This window comes from Canis aureus, chromosome 29, assembly GCF_053574225.1.
Source record: "Canis aureus isolate CA01 chromosome 29, VMU_Caureus_v.1.0, whole genome shotgun sequence".
Classification (NCBI taxonomy): domain Eukaryota; kingdom Metazoa; phylum Chordata; class Mammalia; order Carnivora; family Canidae; genus Canis; species Canis aureus.
In genome coordinates this window covers 32,009,009-32,031,768 of record NC_135639.1, presented here as the reverse complement: position 1 = coordinate 32,031,768, position 22,760 = coordinate 32,009,009, and the positions used below count along the sequence as shown (strand labels likewise).

The following is a 22,760-nucleotide window of genomic DNA, read 5'->3' as shown; positions in this document are numbered from 1 at the left end:
GGAGTTAAGGCAACTTGAAACAACCCCAATGTATACCTGTGAAGGAGGTAAATTTAAACTTCTTTTCGGAAGAAATTCTTTTTTTTAAAAGTGGGCTTTACACTCATCATGGCACCCAATGCAGGGCTCAAACCCATGACTCTGAGATCAAGAACTGAGCTAAAATCAAGAGTCAAGACGCTTAACTGATTGAGCAACCCAGACGTCCTTAGAAAAAAATTACTTCTTGTTCAGACTGAAGTTCGATCCTTTTTTTTTTTTTTTTTTTTTAATTTCATTGGTTACATTAGGATGGCAATGCCTACACACAGACCTATAGGTCTGCTCAGATTAGCCACATGAGGAGCTGGCTAGAGGTCCTGGAAGTAGACTTATTAAGGCATTAAGGCCTGCACCTGGGAGAAATCCGGAAATCTTTTGCAGGCTAAGACCTAGACCCTCACCCAGAGCCTCAATGTTGAGGAGGGTGTTACAACCCTGGGTTCATTTTTCCCAAATGCATTGTCTATCCATATGGAATGCAGCATAGGTCTCGAGTATGCTCTTACAGGGCAACTCTTTTCCTACTATTCCTGTGTAACTTGAGTTTGGGAATGTCCCTTCTAGACACCTTTGGCCTAGAGAGAGCTGACAATTGTTAAGCATATATTATATGCTGAAAAGTAAGCTAGATGCTTTGTACATATATCATGCTGCCCGTCCCTGCTTTGGCAAGAGAAATAAAATGCAAACTACACCTTTTGATGTCCTCCAAATCCTTGGAAGTGCCCCCATTCCTTGGGTCCCTTGGGAGGAGAGGTTAGGAAAGTGAGTGAAGGGGACACTTCATGCTTGTCTTCTGATAGGTTAATTAGAGGGCTGGGAACCCTCTAATTTTGACAACCAGAATAATCACTTCTGCACCAGAAAATATATGCATTCAAGATCTGGTCTACGAGAACAGTGCTATAAGATTCTGTGTATACACTAACTAGGATTTCTCCATATACTCTGGGTTCTGACATTTAACCTCATGGATTTTTACCCTTTCTAGAGAACTGCATCCCATTCTTGAAGACTTGCCATACTGCTTCATATGGGGGAAGTGGTAAGGGGAAATGGGTGAGGAGGAGAGAAGCTGGTACTGTCCCACTGCCCTGGGAATAGAGAGAGGAGAGAGAGGCAGAGAAAGCAGTGTGTGTGGGAGAAAGGCAAACCATTGCCCCCCCCACCCCCGATTTGGAGAGCACATAGTATTGAGTCCACAAGTATTATCATGATCAGATCTGGACTGATGAACCAGGTAGATGCCTTTGGCTTCCACATTTTTTGGCTACTATTATAATTAATCCTCAGAAGATTAGATGGCACGGGAATGTACATCTTTCCAGAAGGAGGAGGGGGTAGGAATGTTATTGAATTCAGGGAAGTTGGACCAAAATGGCATTCCCCCAAGGGATAGGCCAACTTTTAAGGACCTATGGGTTGCAGCAGTTTCAAGTCTGTCCCTAGTGGATTCCTGGAATTCCAGAGCAGTTTTTGTTTGATGGGCCTGCTGAGACTACATCAAATGAGAGAAGTTGGGCAGCCTGGGTGGCTCAGCGGTTTAGCACCATCTTCAGCCCAGGGTGTGATCCTGGAGACCTGGAATCGAGTCTCCTGTTGGGCTCCCTGCATGGAGCCTGCTTCTCCCTCTGCCTCTCTCTCTTCTCTCTCTCTGTGTGTCTCTCATGAATAAATAAATAGAATCTAAAAAAAAAAAAAATGGTAGAAGTCTTTCCATGAAGGAAAAACATAGTGCAGTTACCGTAAGAAGGGAATAGGGATCTGGGTAGGTACTGATGTTACACCAAGGTCTTGGGAGAACCTCACATGCAGAGGAATTGATCAAAGAGTCATTTCTAGGACTGTGATAAAAAGACAAGTTCCAAGTTGGGTCATTCAGAGAATTACATCAGAGCAGGACAAAGCCGGCTAGGTGTGGACTTAGCTTTCCAGAGACTGGGGGCTGGCAGAAACCAAGTGAGAAACAGAAACCAGCTGGTTGTTAGGGGGTTCAGAAATGGGGGTGTTCCTTAGGAAGAGAGAGAAATCTGGGCAAAAGTGTGGTGGTGGTGATGGGTGGGCAAGGTAGCCAGGAGGTCCTACATATGAAACATCTGGCATGATTCCTAGTACTTGATATATGCTTAACAAATAGTAGTTCTCTCTCTGCCCCGGGTGCCCAGAAGGAAATGCCTGTTTGAAGGCCTGAGGAATAGGGCTACAGACAACTCTGGGCTGAGTTAGAGATGTTCTGGCCTGTTGTTCTCTGAGGGCCAGAGAAGAGCAGAGCAAGCTGGGGGCATCTGGGTATATATTTACAACAGGAGGAGAGATAAGGGTAAGGGTCAGTAGGCAGCCCTTCATTTGGGAGCAGGGTGAGCAAACACATGAAGGACTCAAGAAGACCCCTTTGCATGATTCATTAGCAAAAAAAGAAGTCAAGTAAGAGCTGAGGACAGAAGGTGAGATGTTGGCACTGTTAATAGTCCTGAGCAAAATGCCTCCTAAACTATGTTGTAGATCTGTGTTTCTCAAACTACTGTGCATGTGATCACCTGAGGATCACATTAAACAGCACATTCTGCACTGATAGTTCTGGGGTGAGGACTAACAAGCTCCTGGGAGGCCCCGATGTTGCTAGTCCAGGTACTAAACTGAGTGGCAAGGCTTTTATGACACTCTTGCCTTAAGATGCTTCAGATGCACTAGTTCCTTCAGAGACTCTGAACTTAGACTCTGGTCAAGAGCAGAGAAAAGACTAATTAAACAAAGACTGATGGATTTCTTTCATGTAAGATTTTTCAGTTTTTAAAAATGCTAATGTGACTGTGAAATGCAAGTTTCAGAGAGGTGAAACAGTATACTGAAAGTCCATGCTTTGAACCTCCGAGACCACAGAAACCACTGTTTTCCTGGAGCACTTGTTAATATCCCACAGAATCCAGTGGAGGAAAAGTTTCCTTAACACTGTAAACTATAAGCCCTGCACCCACTGAAGGAGTGCAGCACCACTCCCAGAGCTCACTGGAGAAGCCAGCACCTGGGCCTGGGTGAGCCGGGCCTTTCTCCTGTCTTAATCAAATCTAACCATAAAGAGAGCCATGGAGCGGTGCCTGCTGTATGTGTGTGATATTTCCTTCACTTCACTTCCAGCTGAAGACATATTTTGGTGACGTGAAGGAGAAATACTTAAGTGAATACTGCTTTTCTGGAACCTACATCCTCTCTCTCCTGAGTAGCTATCATTTCACAGCGGATTCCTGGAAGAATATTCATTTCATGGGCAAGGTAATTGGAGTACTTGTTGGGTTGTGGGGAGATTGGGTGACTGAGGCAGCTTTGGGCTTGAAAGAGGTTGGAGTCAGTGTGATGTCCTTTTCTACCATTTCATCTCTAACCCAAGCTGACATTTTGTGTCAAGCCCTCCTATGTTGACCAGCTGGTGAAGGATATCCTATGTAAGGGGAGCGACCTGCATTCTCAGCCTCTCCTTTCTGCTCATAAAACAGTGACTAACTCCTTGTAAAGCAAACAGTGTGATATTAAATGTAACAGTATTACAGTAGCTTCAGTGATCGTTTGCTGACTTCAACATCCATCCCAAAGGCCCCTTCCATGAATCTGGAAATGACTATCTTGGCTTCTCATAAAGGCTGAAGGCCTTGCTGGTTGTAGCTTCAAGGTTGCCTAATCTGAAAGCTTAGCAAAAAAGGAAGAGATGAGTGACTGTGAATGGCGGGGGGAGGGGGGGGGGTCTCTGCTTAGAAGTCAGGTTTAGCAGGAGCCTTACTACAGCGCCACCTGCAGGGATCCAGGCATAGAGAAATATATTGATAAGCTGCATGAAAAACACCAAGAGCAGTACTTTTCTGCCCTTTAAACCCATACCCACTAATGGGAAAAAGTTTATTCCATTTATTAAATATGGTGTCTTTAAGCAAGGCAAAACATTGAGGCAGAGGTCTGTAGCAGCCTAAAGGATTCACACTAGTCAATATTGACTTTGCTGATTCAAATGCAAATCTTTTCCTTGATTTAATTCCTAATCTTCCTTTCATTTTATCACAATTTATTTTGTCTGTCTGAAGGATATGTCTATATCAAATTTACAAGTGATTTCTATTCTTTGGACTTCAGTGAATGGTCCAGTATTTCTACACGGTAGGTGGTAATTCCTCTAACTCTGCTGTATCTTTTTGTCCTTTCCTTGATACATGTAGTCAGGTAAGATTCCTGTCCCCCATAAGGGACGTGGACCTTTAACCAATTGTTAATTGCCAGTACTGGTAAAGGTTTAGGGGACAGGAGCATCTCCACATGGAAACTGGCTGGAATGTAAACTGGCACAACCTTTGGGGAGACTGTTTTGGCAATGTGTGCTAAAAGCCTTAAAATATGCAAGTCATTTTATCCAATTACTCCATTTCTAGGATTTATAAATAATTGGATAAAGTAAGTAAAAATAAACATAGAAAGCATTTCATGTGGGATCCCTGGGTGGCTCAGCGGTTTGGCGCCTGCTTTTGGCTCAGAGCGCGATCCTGGAGTCCCGGGACCCAATCCCGTGTCGGGCTCCCTGTGTGGAGCCTGCTTCTCCCTCTGCCTGTGTCTCTGCCTCTCTCTCTCTCTGTCTGTCATGAATAAATAAAATCTTTAAAAAAAAAAGAATCATACAATAATCTATAAAAAAAAAAGCATTTCATGCTAATGATGATCCCTTGAGACATAAGATATTTAGAAAGGTACTGTTAAGTGAATAATTCTACACATAACTTAATTCCATGCTATGTAAGAAAAAAATGCACAAAGAAGACTGGAAAGACAGGTCATAAAAAGATAACAGGAGCAACTTCTGAGTGGTGAAATATAGCTGGTTTTTTTTCTTTTTTAGGATTATCTGTATGTCCTAATTTTTCTACTATGAGCATGCACAACTCATGTAATAAAAACATTTTCAAAATTATTTATTATTCATAGACTATATAGTCTATACGCTATAGACTATATAGATAGTCTATGAATAATAAATTTTCACATATGTGTTTTTCACATATATGTACAGTCTTTCAACAGTCTTTCAACTTCCATAAAATAACACCGATTTGCTGGGAGTCTTCCCCAATCTTCCCTCCTGAAATGATAAGGGCATCCTGGTACAGAAGGGTGAGATTCCTGGGCCTGACATAGATGTAAGAGGCCAGGGACAATCATAATTCTCTTATCCTTTGCCTGCTTGTCTGTCCTTTTCTGCCTTCCACACCCTTCCTTCCACATTCAAACAACAAAAGAGGAATGCAAATCTCCAAACGTTTTCCTATGTAGAGGCAGGAGAATTGGGAAGTTATTCACCAAAGTCCTCTCTGAATTTCAGGAGTAGAGCAGTAAGACTCCAAACCTCCTTAATCACTTGCTCCAGCTCCATTTTCCCCACAACCATATTCCCAGCTGAGAATGTAAAAGTAATCCATTTAGAGAACAGAACACGGTGCTCTCCACCTTCTGTTGCTAAGTGTTCCGGATAGGATTGCGCGAAAGCTCATTTAATCCTCAGACCCGAAGCAACAGCCTTTTCCACTGTTTGCAGATCCAAAGCAGCAATGTCGGGTGGACTCTGGGCTACATGCTGAACCTGACCAACATGATCCCAGCCGAGCAGCCGTATTCCAAGCCTCTCTCCCACACCACCTACATCTTCCTCATGATCCTCTTCTCCCTGATCCTGGTCGCAGTGGTCATCATAGGCTTGCTTGTCTTTTACAAGCCTTCATATTTCTGGAAAGACATGGTATAGCAGGATCCGCTGAAATCTGCTGGCTGGAGTGAAAAAACAAACTTGCCCAAGAAGCACTCTCCTCCACGTTGGTGCACAAGGTCATCCTTCCTTGCTCACAAAGGCCAGCCTTGACCAGCACGAAGCTTTTTGACTTTCGCTGAAGCCTCTCCGCGGAATGTATTCACCACCTCTGCCTCAAGGACTACCTGGCAGACATCGTCTCTTTTGTGAGTCCTTCCCAACTCCCCTTCTCTCTTTTGTACTCTGAGCTTATGTAGGTCTTAAAGACTTGCTACCTTTTGTGATCTTTGCTTTATAAAAAAACAATCATGACTTTATCTCAAAGAACTCAGAGTCCTGAGTCCTGTGCTGGCAAGTTGCACTGGCTAAAAGAAGAATCTCAGGAACTGGTTGTTGTACTCGTTACAGACCCTTTCTTTCTCCTATTGCCCGTTTATTAAGAATGCTATACGATGCCTTTGGAGAAGGCAGACACACATCTCATTCCTATCCTGCCGTTTGCATGGGAGAATTTTCTAGACTAAGCAAATATGTGCTAGGGCCAAAGAGTCTTGCAAGAGAATTTATGTGCTTATATAGTTAATACAGTACTTAAACCAAGCCAAAACAGGGATGTGGATGAGTTATATGTTCCTAAGTGATGCCGAAATGCTAAACAGTGGGACCCCCCCCCCAGACATTTTTTTTAAAAGCTGATATAACATATAGGTATTTAGGTATCAGGGCATACTACATGGTAGGTATACATGTCGGGAAGAAAAATACAAATACAATACTCCTTACAATGAAGTTTGGAAAATGCATCCTTCAATGCATCTGTTGGAGTTTTATTTTTATTGTAGTAATACAGATAACATAAAGTCCACTATTTTATGTGTACAATTCAGCTGCATTTCAGTGTTGTATACAGTCAGTTAACCATCACCACTATCTAATTCTGGAATATTTTCCCCACCTAGAAATTAGTTGGAGACAAGACCATCCCTGGAAAGGTTCAAACCACCAACTTTTCTGTTAACAGCCAAATATGCTAATCAGTTGTACCACAAAGATGCTCATGGAGTTTAAAAGCCATGCTGTATCTTTTTGTCCTGGGTTTAATGTAGTGAGAGGGCTATAGCATGCCTTTTCACTGTCACAGTATTTGCTCATCAAAGTGTGCCAGGAACCAGATCTGAAAGTGAGGTTGCCACACCAGTATTGGCTCTATTTATTTACTCCGTGGACTGTTTTGTGGAAGAAGCAGCAACTTAAAGACCTTGTCACAGAAACACGAAGAGACCCATACTGTCTTCCTTTAATGACTCCTGTGAAAAGGTGGAGTGGTGGTGTGTTACTCTGAAGTTGTCCCAAGCTCCCTAACTCTGCATCTGGGAACTGACTGTTGAGCTGATGCAGGGTGGAACTGGGGTGAGAGAGGAAAAGCTTTCCCACAAACTGGAAGCCAAATGTCCTTCTATCTAGCGAATAACCAAGTCATTTTTTTTTTTTTTTATATACGGGTGAATACAAGCTTATAAAGCTGTGGACAGGAACTTTTTCTTTTCTGCTACTCACAACTGCATTTGTTGTACTTGGATTAGGAATGAGAAGCCAAGTTTGGACATGTCTAAATTCTTTCTAGTGCTAGTAGTTATATTGTTACAGTTAGTATTTATTGAGCATTTGCTGTGTCCCATGTTCTGTGCTCAAGTGCATTACATTCATTTTCTCACTTAATCCTTACAACAATCTGAAGGGAGCTACTACCATTCCCACTTCATAGAAACAGAAACTGAGGCTTAGAGAGGTTAAGTCACTTGCCCAAGTGGCTGAGCTAAAAGTCTGTAATGCACTAAACCATTATTTTCTCCCCCTAATATACTAGACTGTCTCCTTATAACTTCCAAGCACATACTTCACTTTGTATGAATATAGGACTTAAGGGCATGGGAGAAAGGGAAGTAGACAGATGAACTGCTCCCCGATGGACTTAAGTCCACAAAGGCTGTCATGGGAACATTGATGTTCTGTTCACTTACTCTGGAAGGTAACATACAGAGCATACGATGCTAATCGAGGATTCCCATATTCCTAGCTTCTTATAGTGCTTGCTCCCTGCACAGCAGTTCTGCATCAAATAAACAGTAGTTGATGATACTGATGAAAATAAAAGGTCATAAAATAGAGCTACAAGCAGCTAGCTCCTTTCTTATGTCTACATATAAAAAGCACTGTCATGCACACTCTGATTCTAAAAAAAAACCTGTAAGGGTGTAAATACTATTTCCATTTTATGAGGGTTACACAAACTAGAGCAGATATGCAAATTCATGTCTTCTGTCCCAAGTTTATTGTTTTGTCTTTTCTAAACACTGCCCCTCAGCAAGTTGGAATTAGAATTCACCAGTTTATAAAGACTCCTAACTCTGGGAAATGAACTGGGGGTGGTGGAAGGGGAGGAGGGCGGGGGGTGGGGGTGAATGGGTGACGGGCACTGAGGGGGGCACTTGACGGGATGAGCACTGGGTGTTATTCTGTATGTTGGCAAACTGAACACCAATAAAAAATAAATTTATTATAAAAAAATAGAATTCACCAGTTTCCGTCAATAAACTGAAATCTTTTCTTACTCCATTTCTGTCTTGCAGCCTGGGTCTAAAAAAAAAAAAATCTATTAAAGTATTTGGGAGTCAAATTTCACTTGTTTTAAGTCTTAACTCAGGGAGATAATCAGCAGTCACAACCTAATCTCATTTTTGTTGGAGGGAAACATGGTTTCATGGCAGATTCAGGAATCTGCTTTGGGCCATTCTAGATGAGGAGGGACAAATAAAATGGGTCACTGTCAACTCATTTTAATATTGGCCACTGGTTATTAATGATTATCATTCCTTCCTGGCCATTCACTTAAACTTGGTTCCACCATTTCTTTAGAAGGTAGGAAACTTTTTTCTATGAACCCATAAGGGGGAAATATCAGAAATAGTTACTTATGTAGACAAAAGAATGATATTACTTAAGTAGGCTGTGTGTGTGTGTGTGTGTGTGAGTGTGAGAGAGAGAGAGAGAGAGACAGGGAGAGAGAGAAAATTTTCACCTTACCCAATTCTTAAATTAATAAGAAATATAAAAAATGCAATATAAATAAAAGTTTTTAAGAGTATACTTCATTCTGATGTTGCATCAGTCATGACCTCTGCAAGTAAAAAGAGGGTGCAATCAACCCAGGAATGGAGAAGAGTTTAAAAAAGTGACTACAGCCAACGTATTATCATTTCAACATGTAGTTTTTTAAAATACATATATATATATATATATATATATATATATATATATATATATATATTTATGATAGTCACAGAGAGAGAGAGAGAGAGAGGCAGAGACACAGGCAGAGGGAGAAGCAGACTCCATGCACCGGGAGCCCGATGTGGGATTCGATCCCGGGTCTCCAGGATCGTGCCATGGGCCAAAGGCAGGTGCTAAACCGCTGTGCCACCCAGGGATCCCTCAACATGTAGTTAATATAAAAACTAGTATTTGTTTTTTCATATTAAGTTTTGAAACCTGTGTTGTATATCGCAGGTCAGGACTTAATCAGGACTTGCTACATTTCAAGTGATGGAGAGCCATGTATGACTAGTCACTACTACACTGGACAGCATGTGTCTAAAAATACATTCAGAGCTAAGAAAACCTAAGCAATCCTTTCTTTCTACTGAGGGATTTTTTTTCAGAACCAGCTATAGATACTATAACATCTTCCTATTATTTATTATATATGAAGTTAAAAAATTCTTAGACATTATTCTTCTTTAAGATCTCAGCTCAGGAGGGCAGGGCAAGATGGTGGAGGAGTAGGGTCCCCAAGTCACCTGTCCCCACCAACTTACCTAGGTAACTTTCAAATCATCCTGAAAACCTACCAATTCGACCTGAGATTTAAAGAGAGAACAGCTGGAACGCTACAGAGAGAAGAGTTTGCGCTTCTAATAAATAAAACTCGCTTTTAGCCACTCTGCACTGAGCAAAATGACTAGAAGGAAGAACTCACCACAAAAGAATCAGAAACAGTACTCTCTGCCACAGAGTTACAGAATTTGGATTACAATTCGATGTCAGAAAACCGTTTCAGAAGCACAATTATAAAGCTACTGGTGGCTCTGGAAAAAAACCAAAGAATTCAAGAGACTTCATGACTGCAGAATTTAGATCTAATCAGGCCGAAATTAAAAATCAATTAAATGAGATGCAATCGAAACTGGAGGTCCTAACAACGAGGGTTAATGAGGTAGAAGAAAGAGTGACATAAAGACAAGTTGATGGCAAGGAAAGAAGCTGAGGAAAAAAGAGAAAAACTAAAGACCATGAGGAAAGATTAAGGGAAATAAATGACAGCCTCAGAAGGACAAAATCTACGTTTAATTGGGGTTCCAGAGGGCGCCAGAAGGGACAGAGGACAAGAAAGCATATTTGAACAAACCATAGCTGAGAACTTCCAAACGTGGGGAGGGAAACAGGCATTCAGACCCAGGAGATAGAGAGGTCCCCCCCTAAAATCAATAAAAATTGTTAAACACCTCGACATTTAATAGTGAAACTTGCAAATTCCAAAGATAAAGAAAAGATCCTTAAAGCAGCAAGAGACAAGAGATCCCTAACTTATATGGGGAGAAATATTAGATTAACAGGAGACCTCTCCACAGAGACCTGGCAGGCCAGAAAGGGCTCCAGGATATATTCAGGGTCCTACATGAGAAGAACATGCAGCCAAGAATACTTTATCCAGCAAGGCTGTCATTCAGAATAGAAGGAGAGATAAAGAGCTTCCAAGATAAGCAGAAACTGAAAGCATATGTGACCACCAAACCAGGTCTGCAAGAAATATTAAGGGGCACTCTGTAAAAGAAAGAGGAATCCCAAAGAAATAAGCCACAAAAATAGGTAATACCTGAATAGGTATTATGATGACACTATAAATTCATATATTTTAATAGTAACTCTGAACGTGAATGGGCTTAATGATCCCATCAAAAGATGCAGGGTTTCAGACTGGATAAAAAAACAAGACCCATCTATTTGCTGTCTACAAGAGGCTCGTTTTAGACCTAAGGACACCTACAGCCTGAAAATGAAAGATTGGAGAACCATTTACCATTCAAATGGTCCTCAAAAGAAAGCAAAGGTACCCATCCTCATATCACATAAATTAAAGTTTATCCCAAAGACTGTAGTAAGAGATGAAGAGGGACACTATATCATACTTAAAGGATCTATCCAACAAGAGGACCTAACAATCATGAATATTTATGCCCCTACTGTGGGAGTTGACAAGTGTATTAATCAATTAATAACCAAAGTAAAGACATACTTAGATAATAATACACTTCTACTGGGAGACTTCAACACAGTGCTTTCTGCAAATGACAGATTTTCTAAGCACAACATCTCCAAAGAAACAAGAGCTTTAAATGATACACTGGACCAGATGGATTTCACAGATATTTCCAGAACTTTCCATCCAAACACAACTGAATACACATTCTTCTCAAGTGCACATGGAACTTTCTCCAGAATAGACCATATAGTGGGTCAAAATCCGGTTTTAACTGATACAAAAAGATTAGGATTGTCCCCTGCATATTTTCAGATCATAGTGCTTTGAAACTTGAACTCAATCACAAGAAGAAATTTGGAAGAAATTCAAACACGTGGAAGTGAAAGAGCATCCTGCTAAAAAATGAAAGGGTCAACCAGTAAATTAGAGAATTAAAAAGATTCATGGAAACTAATGAGAATGGATACAACCATTCAAAATCTTTGGGATACAGCAAAAGCAGTCCTAAGAGGGAAATCTATCGCAATACAAGCATCCCTCAAAAAATTGGAAAAAACTCAAATACACAAGCTAACCTTGTACCTAAAGAAACTGGAGAAAGAACAGCAAATAAGACCTACACCCAGCAGAAGAAGAGAGTTAATAAAGATTCGAGAACTCAATGAAATAGAGACCAGAAGAACTATAGAAGAGATCAACAAAACCAGGAGTTGGTTCTTTGAAAAAATTATTAAGATAGGTAAATCATTAGCCAGCCTTATTAAAAACAAAAGAGACTCAAATTAATAAAATCACAAATGAAAAAGGAAGGATCACAACCAATACCAAGGAGATACAAACGATTTTAAAAGCATATTATGAGCAGCTATAAGCCAATAAATTAGGCAATCTAGAAGAAATGGATGCATTTCTGGAAAACCACAAACTACCAAAACTGGAGCAGGAAGAAACAAAAACCTGAACAGGCCAATAACCAGGGAGGAAATTGAAGCAGTCATCAAAAACCTCCCATGACACAAAAGTCCAGGGCCAGATGGCTTCCCAGGGGAATTCAATCAAACGTTTAAAGAAGAAACAATACCTATTCTATTAAAGCTGTTCCAAAATATAGAAAGGGATGGAATACTTCCAAACTTGCTATATGAGGCCAGCATCACCTTAATTCCAAAACCAGACAAAGCCTCCACCAAAAAGGAGAATTATAGACCAATATCCCTGATGAATACAGATGCAAAAATTCTCAACAATATACTAGCCAGTAGGATCCAACAGTACATTAAGAAGATTATTGACCATGACCAAATGGGATTTATCCCCGGGATGCAAGGCTGGTTCAACACTTGTAAAGCAATCAATGTGATAGATCATATCCACAAGAGAAAAAACAAGAACCCTATGATCCTCTCAATAGATACAGAGAAAGCATTTGACAAAATACAGCATCTGTTCCTGATCAAAACTCTCCAGAGTATTGGGATAGAGGGACCATTTCTCAGCATCTTAAAAGCCATCTACAAAAAGCCCACAGCAAATATCATTCTCAATGGGGAAACACTGGGAGCTCCCCTAAGATCAGGAGCACGACAGGGATGTCCATTCTCACCGCTGCTATTCAACATAGTACTGGAAGTCCTAGCCTCAGCAATCAGGCAACAAAAAGAAATAAAAGGCAGTCAAATTGGCAAAGAAGTCAAACTCTCCCTCTTTGCAGATGACATGATACTGTATGTAGAAAACCCAAAAAGACTTCACCCCAAGATTGTCAGAACTCATACAGCAATTCGGCAGTGTGGCAGGATACAAAATCAATGCCCAGAAATCAGTGGCATTTCTATACACTAACAATGAGACTGAAGAAAGAGAAATTAAGGAGTCAATCCCATTTACAATTGCACCAAAGAAAGAGAAATTAAGGAGTCAATCCCATTTACAACTGCACCGAAGAAAGAGAAATTAAGGAGTTAATCCCATTTACAACTGCACCGATAGACCTCTCCGAATTGTCTCTGCAACAGTCTTTAGATGTATAATTCTAAAATAAAAAGTTTAAAAATGTAAAAAAAAAAAAAAACTGATCAGATGATGACAGGGGTCAACTAGACTTTTTTTTTTTTAAGACTTTATTTATTCATGAGAGACAGAGAGGGAGGCAGAGACCCAGGCCGAGGGAGAAGCAGGCTCCATGCAGGGCCCCGATGCAGGACTCGATCCCAGGACCCCGGGGTCACGCCCTGGGCTGGAGGCGGCGCTTAAACTGCTGAGCCCCGGGCGCCCTGAGACTTTCTGTGGGTATTTTGCGACGTATGCAAATGTGGAATCGTTATGCTGTAGACGTGAAACTACCCTGATGTTATAGGTTAGTTACACCTCAATTTTTAAGAAGAAAAATAAAAGTTTCCGTCGCGTGTGTTCAAAAAAAAAAAAAAAAACAAAACAAAAACAACTGCACCAAAAGCATAAGATACCTAGGAATAAACCTAACCAAAGAGGTAAAGGATCTGTACCCTAAAAACTACAGAACACTTCTGAAAGAAATTGAGGAAGACACAAAGAGGTGGAAAAATATTCCATGCTCATGGATTGGAAGACTATTGTGAAAATGTCAATACTACCCAGGGCAATTTATACATTTAATGCAATCCCTATCAAAATTCCATGGACTTTATTCAGAGTGTTGGAACAAATCATCTTAAGATTTGTGTGGAATCATGGGCAGCCCCGGTGGCACAGCGGTTTAGCGCCACGTCGGGCTCCCTGCATGGAGTCTGCTTCTCCCTCTGCTTGTGTCTCTGCCTCTCTCTCTCTCTGAATAAATAAAATCTTAAAAATATATATTTGTGTGGAATCAGAAAAGAGCCCAAATAGCCAGGGGAATATTAAAAAAGAAAACCAGAGCAGGGGCCATCACAATACCAGATTTCCGGTTTTACTACAAAGCTGTGGTCATCAAGACAGTGTGGTACTGGCACAAAAACAGACACATAGATCAATGGAACAGAATAGAGAATCCAGAAGTGGACCCTGAGCTTTATGGTCAACTAATATTCAATAAAGGAGGAAAGACTATCCACTGGAAGACAGTCTCTTCAATAAATGGTGCTGGGAAAATTGGACATCCACATGCAGAAGAATGAAACTAGACCATTCTCTTATACTATACACAAAGATAATCTCAAAATGGATGAAAGATCTAAATGTGAGACAAGAATCCATCAAAATCCTAGAGGTGAACACAGGCAACACCCTTTTTGAACTTGGCCACAGCAACTTCTTGCAAGATACATCTATGAAGGCAAGGGAAATAAAAGCAAAAATGAATTATTGGGACTTCATCAAGATAAAAAAGCTTCTTCACAGCAAGAGAAACAGTCAACAAAACTAAAAGACAACCTACAGAATGGGAGAAGATATTTGCAAATGACATATCAGACAAAGGGCTAGTATCCAAGATCTATCAGGAACTTAGTAAAATCAACAGCAAAGAAACAAACAATCCAATCATGAAATGGGCAAAAGACATGAACAGAAATCTCCAGAGGAAGACATAGACATGGCCAACAAGCACGAGAAAATGCTCTGCATCACTGGCCATCAGGGAAATACAAATCAAAACCACAATGAGATACCACCTCACACCAGTGAGAATGGGGAAAACTAACAAGGCAGGAAACCACATATGTTGGAGAGGATGTGGAGAAAGGGGAACCCTCTTGCACTGTTGGTGGGAATGTGAACTGGTGCAGCCGCTCTGGAAAACTGTGTGGAGGTTCCTCAAAGAGTTAAAAATAGACCTGCCCTACGACCCCGCAATTGCACTGCTGGGGGGGGGGGTTTACCCCAAAGATACAGATGCAGTGAAACACCGGGACACCTCACCCCAAGGTTTATAGCAGCATGTCCACAATAGCCAAACTGTGGAAGGAGCCTCAGTGTCCATCAAAAGATGAATGGATAAAGAAGATGTGGTTTATGTATACAATGGAATATTATTCAGCCATTAGAAATGACAAATACCCACCATTTGCTTCAATGTGGATGGACCTGGAGGGTATTATGCGGAGTGAAGTAAGTCAATTGGAGGACATATGTTATATGGTTTCACTCATACAGGGAACATAAAAAATAGTGAAAAGGAATAAAGGGGAAAGGAGAAAAATGAGTGGGAAATATCAGAGAGGGAGATAGAACATGAGAGACTCCTAACTCTGGGAAACGAACAAGGGGTGGTGGAAGGGGAGGTGGGCGGGTGTCGGGGGGACTGGGTGACAGGCACTGAGGGGGGCACTTGACGGGATGAGCACTGGGTGTTATGCTGTATGTTGGCAAATTGAACTCCAATAAGAAAATACACACACACACACACACACACACAAGATCTCAGCTCAGAATCTCAGTTTATTCCTCAGGTTTTGTTGCCTTTTTCGTGAAGGCAGAGATGCCTGCTACTCAGGCCAAGATGTGTGATGAAAGACCTTTGGAAAATGTAATCTGGATTCAAAGTTGATACAAGATAGTTTTGATGATTATATTCTATAATCAAATAGTAAATTTGAGTATTAAAATAAAGATTAGTTTTTTAATAGCTCACATAGATTACTATATTAAAATTACTATTAAAATATATTCTCATTTATCATCAGTTTGAAAGATGAGCTGGATTTCACTCAGATTGGTCTGGTCCCTCTCTGATTCAGATTCTAATAGCTGCTATCTCATTAGAATGGGACAGTTGCTTATGGTTAGTTGTGCTCACTAACCATGTTTATTTTCAGTTTGTGTGAGCTGTATCTTTTAAATTTATTATAACCTTAAAGTTTCAGTGGCTTACCACAACAAATGCTGATTTTCATGTTCATGGGTCTGCATGTCAGCTGGGTAGCTCTCCTTCAGGTAGTAGGTCTAGTTCAGGCATGCTCCCATACCTTGCATTCTCTTATGAATGGCAGGAACACCAGAGAGGAAGAGCAGAAACAGGATGCCTTTTATAGCTTGGCCAGGACAGGCCCCTGTCCACATTCTACTGACCAAAATAAGTCATATGACTAAGGGCAACAATTAGCAAGTTGGAGAAATACGGAGAGGAATGGCTAGGTCATATGGCAAAGGGCATGAATAGCTTATTCTAATACAGAAGAGGAGTGAAGCAGTGGGCATAATGACAACCTACCACACAGTGTCTCATTAACTAAAACATAAAGGCTGTTTTCTATAAATTAGAGTCTATTTATCTTGCCAAGGAATATTTTTTAAAAATGTCATTACTTCCAAGATGGCATCAATCTGCAACTTCTTTCCACAGCCTTAATCGGGATGTTCTAGCAACCTGCAGTTAGCCTTGTGTTCTATTACCATAGAACCATTCTATGGTATGGTTCTATTACCATTTCCTAAGAGAACATTCATCTATTTATTTTCTTTATTTTATGTATTTAGGAAAAAATGTAGCTAACTACCCAAGTTTTTCTTTGTACCTGAATCTAATACAACTGAGTACATTTAGTTTTATCACAGGTATAATGGATTTTTTTAATAATGGGAAAAGGAGTATCTCTGTGAATCTTCTCTAGAAAAGTAGCACTTAAGACTGTACATGTGATAGAAGCACTGCTATACGTTTTGCATTTCTCTATGTTAAATAAATGTCTAACTTTAAATTGATGATACAGTGATGGCATCACCCTCATCAGCATCTGAGTTGACTTTCTGTTTTTATATCCCTATTGAATGTATAGTGAATAGCAAAGGTCACCACAGTACATGGATCAGTCAATAAAAAATGAGATACAGTCACCTAAAAAACAGCATCACTCCTTATAATGAAGTCCTAAGAAGAAAGGGTAGGAAACCCTGGGAGCTGGGTGGGGAACACTGAGTACTCAGGGTGACCTAAACCAAATTCTATTTTTCCTCCTAAACCCGCCCTGACTCCTGAATTATATGATAATTAATGCCAGCACTGTGTCAAGTAACCAGGACTTCATCAACTCATCAGCACTTGCCCATTTTATCTTTGCAACATTTTTCATTTTGATTCCCCTTTCCAATCTTATTATCATCCCAGTAAAGACCTGACACCAGGAATGGTGGTTGTGTCTCCAATATTAATGACAGAGTGAGCTTTATAAAAAAACAGGCTTTGGGGCAGCTGGATGGCTCAGTTGGTTGTGTCGGATTCTTGATTTTGGCTCAGGTCACCTGCTTCGGGCTCTGTGCTCAGTGCAGAATCTGCTTGTCCCTCTCCTCCTCCTCCCACTCTCTCAAATAAGTAAGTTAAGAAAGAAATAAGTAAAATCTTTTCTAAAGAAAGCAGGCTTTCTCACATTGCTCCCTAAAATTGCTAGTAGGTGTCCATTGCCTACAAAATAAGGTCAAACTCTCCAACGGACATTCAAGCTACCTGAACCATGCCTATAAGCGCTCTCCAGGCTTACATCCCACTCCACCCCTCTGATGTTACCTACACTCCAGGCAGGACAGACTGCTTGTTCACCCAACACTGTTCAGGTTATTTGCTCAACTTGGAACACCTCTGCCCCACTCTACCTGTAAACCTCAGCTCAAATGCCTTCAGTGGAGCCTTCTTCACATCTCCAAGTCAGAATAAACTGTTTCTTCCCTGTGCTCCTGCAGCCCTTTTTCTAGGCCTGGATTAGACCTCAGATCCTTCTATTCTGGGTCTAGGTTAATCTACCTCTCCACTGCCAGGAAGACTGGTCCATACTACTATTTCTGCTTTGGTATACTTATTTCATTGTCTCTTGACATGACCTACATCTTCCTCCAGCTCTTAAGGACCAGCTCAACTCCTGCTTCCTCAGTGATGCCTCCTTGCATTACTTACGCTGAACTTCTCCTTGGACCATGCATTTCGTTTCTGTGTAGCTCTTGATCACACACATTATTTAAGTAGAATTTTAAGGATTAGAATGCACCTTAAAAGGCCGTGCTTATCAAAACTTAATGTGTATATAACTCACATAGGAATCTTGTTGGAATAGAAATTTTAATTAATAAAAGATGATTCAATAGGTCTGGGGTGAAGCTGAAGTTCTCCATTTCCCACTGGCTGCCTGGTAATGCCAGTACTGCCGTCCAGGCACACTTCGAGCATCAAAGCCGTAGGCTACTTTAGCATCCAGAGTTCCTTCTACTGGCTCTCAGGTGACTGCCATCATCATTTGGCAGCCCACTCCAGTGGCCAGCTCAAGGGCAATTCACAAAGCTTAACTTTTTCTCTATACTCAACATTCCTCAACGGTTTCATCAATTCTTCTGTGCCTCATTCAGATTTGTCTGCCTTGCCCTCTGCCTTTGGGGAGCCACAGCCTACCACCCAGTGAGAGCCTGGTGTGCCACCTAGGGATTTCTTCCAGTTCTCCTGCCAGCGTGTTATTCCTGCGCTTCTGCTAGAAACCCGTGGGAAAGAGCTGGAAGTGATCCATAGTACAAGCCGACATGGAACCTTTAAAGACTTCATAAAGTTCAGCTGGTTTCTTATTATTGCTATGATGGATTCTTCCTTCTCCCGGCACTATGAGCCATAGAAGAGTTACTGGCTGAGAAATTTAGTTCTCATGGGCTTTTGAGCTCTATGATTTTGTAGTTTAACCATGGGGTGGAATCTATCTCCTGCTCTATGCACACAATAATCACTTGTAAAATGAATAAATAAATCATAAGGAAATTATTTTTTATGAAGTTTGCAACCAGAAATGCAATTCATTAGCATATATAACTAAAAATAGAGCCTCAATAAATCAAATTTCCAGTGCTTCGGGGATCCCTGGGTGGCGCAGCGGTTTGGCGCCTGCCTTTGGCCCAGGGCGCGATCCTGGAGACCCGGGATCGAATCCCACATCAGGCTCCCGGTGCATGGAGCCTGCTTCTCCCTCTGCCTATGTCTCTGCCTCTCTCTCTCTGTCTCTCTGTGACTATCATAAATAAATAAAAATTAAAAAAAACAAAAAAACAAAAAAAAAACAAATTTCCAGTGCTGCAAAAGCAAAAACTACATGTATTCCACATTATAGTTTCCTTATATTTATAAATACTCTTAGAAAAAACTGAAAGATGTAGATGGCTAACTTTGTAATAACACAGGCTGCCTTCTGACATACAGCTTATTTGATTATGAAATTATTTTTGGCCCAGTAATAGTACAAAGGGAGCAAGTATAGATAAATGGTGGGCAGTTTTAAAGTGAACTACTCGGCACCACTTGCAGTTTTTTTCTAAAAGTAAGTCCATAATGCTCTCTCTCCAGCTCTACAATTGGCAGGCATACTGTAATTGTAATCAGTAGCTTAAAAATATGAACTTTTGTCCTGTTCCATATCTCTTGGGTTTCTGATTCCACAATAGTCAACTGAACCATCTTCTTGGAATTCACATAGAGATGAAAGTTCCTGTGAAGAATATGCTGTCAATCTGCTCTGTTTTCCGCAGCTAAATCCACCTGGAAGATGTATTCTTCGATTATCTTCTGGATACACCAGTCTAATAATGTAATATATAGTTATTTTTAGTTTTTTATTATTCGAGCTTTCAAACATAAACAATAGTAGGATAATACACATCCATGTGCCTAACAGAACTTAAACACTTGTCACCATTTTATAAGTGTCACACAAACAGGAGTTAATTATAATCACAGAACAAGATTCAAACTTTATGGGGGGGTGCCATGCTGAAAGAAGTGAGTATACACCTTTTTACCAATAATCAAACAGTGAAGGTGGGCAGAGCCCCTGTGTGATGCAACATTGTAACGTAAGCCAAGGGCTTAGGTCCTTAACCACATGGAAGAACATACCTCACATGAAAGGGGGTGGGTCCCTCCTCACCCTGCAGAGATTTAGGACCACAGCAACTATATTTGCCTATTCCTTTGTGAATTATGAAGTTAAAGACATCAGCAGAATCATTCTGGTGTAGCAGCAACTCAGTGGGTTATATGACCATAGACTCTTTTAGAATATTTCTTTGACACCGAGAAGCTAAAGACTAATGAGTCACCTGTTTTAAATTGTAGTTTTTGCTTTTCATACATGTTTAAACCTAAAATTTTTCTTTCGATTAACCTCAACTAAAATATACATTTGTGGGATAATTCCAGCAGGTTTTTAGTATAAATATTTGATAGTGTCTATATAAAGAACTCATTTTTTTTTCCTACTGCAGCCCCTTCTCCAAGTTGCTAATATGTGTGTTATACTGTCAGTAGTGGGTAAGTTGAAAGGAAGAGGGCAGGAGTCCTGTCTTGGCTGTCATTTGCCCTTTTTACCCTCAAACCAAGGTCTCTTTTGGTCTATCTCAATTTTTCCTCTCAGTCTATTTGATCAGAATACCTTAGAGCCATTTTAATCCTGTTAATAGCTGAAGAAGTTAGGAAATTAAGAAAAACTAGGTAATTTAAAACAAAAACTCCAATCTGATTTCTACGGAGTAGTTTAATATAAATCAGTATTGAATATACTTTTATTTATTTATTTTTAAAGACTTTATTTATTCATGAGAGACACACACACACAGAGAAGAGCAGAGACACAGACAGAGGGATATAGGAGGCTCCACCTAAGGGAGCCCTGCAGGGAGAAGCAGGCTCCACACAGGGAGCCCAACTTGGGACTCGATCCCGGGTCTCTGAGGATCACACCCTGAGCCGAAGGCAGATGCTCAACTGCTGAGCCACCCAGGCACCTGGAATATTATTTTATACTGAAACTTCTGTTTTTTTCACATAGAATGCTTGTAATCCTGACCCCAAATTTGGTACTAAGTGACAAGATGGGAGAAAAAAGTAAGCCAACCAAAGGCCTTTTCTTTTACATGCCCTCTTTTGAATTCTATAATCCTCCTAACCCAGAGCATCATCAGTAAGAGAAAGGCTGTCCTAAGGGGAGTGAGAGATTTTTATTGACCAATCTTGTATTTTATCTTGTCCATTGGAAGACAGTGGGCTCGGGTTAGGTGCAGACTTATAATCATGGAATAGAGCTAAGCTATTATGAAGGAAATGAAACAAATTTCGAACCTAACTGGTACCAACTAATAGCCACTGGTAACCCAGCTGCAGATAAACCAATTAATTGGTTTTGCAACCCCAAGACCACAAGGGAGGAGTGACAGTCATTTCCAAGGCAGTGGCCGGGATCTGCAGAAGTTGTATATAAACCTTGAATACAAGTGGATTCAATAAATATGCATTTTCTAACATGTTTATGTGTCAATGGTAGCAATCAGGGATAGGATTGATAAAGATGGTTGCACAGCTCAATCGGCATTTACCTCTGACTTTTGTTTCTGCAGTTATCAGTGCCATGGTCCCTGTGAAATGAAGAAAGTGAGGAAGACAAGTGAGAGGTTGGTAGGAAAGGTAGGAGAAAAAAAAGAAAAGTTTCTAAAGAAAACCAGGATAACCTGTAGGAGATTCAGGTAAAAATTCACACCTCTCCAGGTACATGTAGAATGATGCTGTACAACTGGAGGAAACATTCTGAATTGAAAGGGAAGCACATATTCACTTTATATTCTTCATCTCCTTTCTCAAACTTTTCCCCTCTTCTATGGTCTTATCCTCTATCCCACCATACTGCTCTCTTTTCCTGGCTTGGTTTTTTACTTCTATCCCTTTTTATATCCTTTCTTATATTGTACTTTCCCTTTAGAATGTCAGGCTTCCCCTCTCTCCTTCTGCTTGCACTTTAGTTTCACTGTAGTCCATGTTCTCCTGATGCTCCCATCTAATGGCACAGAAGACAATTACTGCATGGCAGAGAAAGGACTCCTGGCACATGTATATTAAAAACTAATTTGTAAAAAATAATGATAAAAAATAAAAAATAATTTGTAGCGAACAAAAGACAAACCAAAAAACAAACTTTTAACTATAGAAAACAAACTGATGGTTACCAAAAGGGAGGTTGGTGGGACGCAGGTGAAATAGGTGATGGGGATTAAGAATACCAAACTTATCCTGATGAGCACCAATATATAGAATTGCTGAATTACTTTATTATATTCCTAAAACTAATTTAACACTGTATGCTAACCATGCTGAAATTAAAATTTTAAAAAATAATTTGTAGCACATCTACAAGAAATACAGTTGACCCTTGAACAATTTGGAGGTTAGAGGTGCTTATCCCTGCATAGTCGAAAATGCACATATAACTTATGACTCCCTCAAAACTTAACAATTAACAGCCTGCTGTTTACCAGAAGCCTTACTGGTAACATAAACAGTTGATTAACATGTGGTCCTAAATAGTATATATTATATACTGTATTCTTACAATAAGCTAGAGAAAATATTCTTCAAAAATCATTAAGAGAAAGTACATTTACAGTACTGTAAAACATCCACATAAATGTGAACCCGCATAGTTTAAACCCATGTTGTTCAAGGGTCAACTCTATTTTTAAAAATCCTTATGTAGGGGATCCCTGGGTGGCTCAGCAGTTTAGCGCCTGCCTTTGGCCTGGGGCGCGATCCTGGAGTCCCGGGATCGTGTCCCGGGATCGAGTCCCGCATCGTGCTCCCGGCATGGAGCCTGCTTCTCCCTCCTCCTGTGTCTCTGCCTCTCTCTCTCTCTGTGTCTATCATGAATAAATGAAATAAAT

The 22,760-nt window shown here is 40.5% G+C and overlaps 2 protein-coding genes across 19 annotated transcripts in view; one reads left to right on the top strand and one right to left on the bottom strand.

The window, feature by feature from the left end:
- Positions 1-6,145, top strand: part of ENTPD1 (ectonucleoside triphosphate diphosphohydrolase 1) — a 99,031-nt gene extending 92,886 nt beyond the window's left edge. Inside the window, 2 exon segments of the mRNA XM_077878257.1 lie at positions 3,178-3,312; positions 5,609-6,145. Of these exon segments, the coding sequence (XP_077734383.1) occupies positions 3,178-3,312; positions 5,609-5,815 (342 nt within the window). The 3' untranslated portion in view covers positions 5,816-6,145.
- Positions 1-22,760, bottom strand: part of LOC144301353 (RNA/RNP complex-1-interacting phosphatase-like) — a 74,193-nt gene that overhangs the window by 7,532 nt on the left and 43,901 nt on the right. For 4 of the 18 annotated variants that reach the window (XR_013368181.1, XR_013368173.1, XR_013368178.1 and 1 more), the window contains 4 exons: positions 21,426-21,464; positions 19,109-19,593; positions 15,967-18,886; positions 5,866-15,668 (listed from right to left, as the gene is read on the bottom strand). Coding sequence is in view for 9 of the 18 variants with exons in the window: in XM_077878256.1 (XP_077734382.1) it covers positions 20,639-20,837; positions 21,426-21,469 (243 nt within the window). In the remaining 9 variants the exon portion in view is untranslated. The other 14 variants (XM_077878248.1, XM_077878250.1, XM_077878253.1 and 11 more) reach the window with 11 other exon arrangements.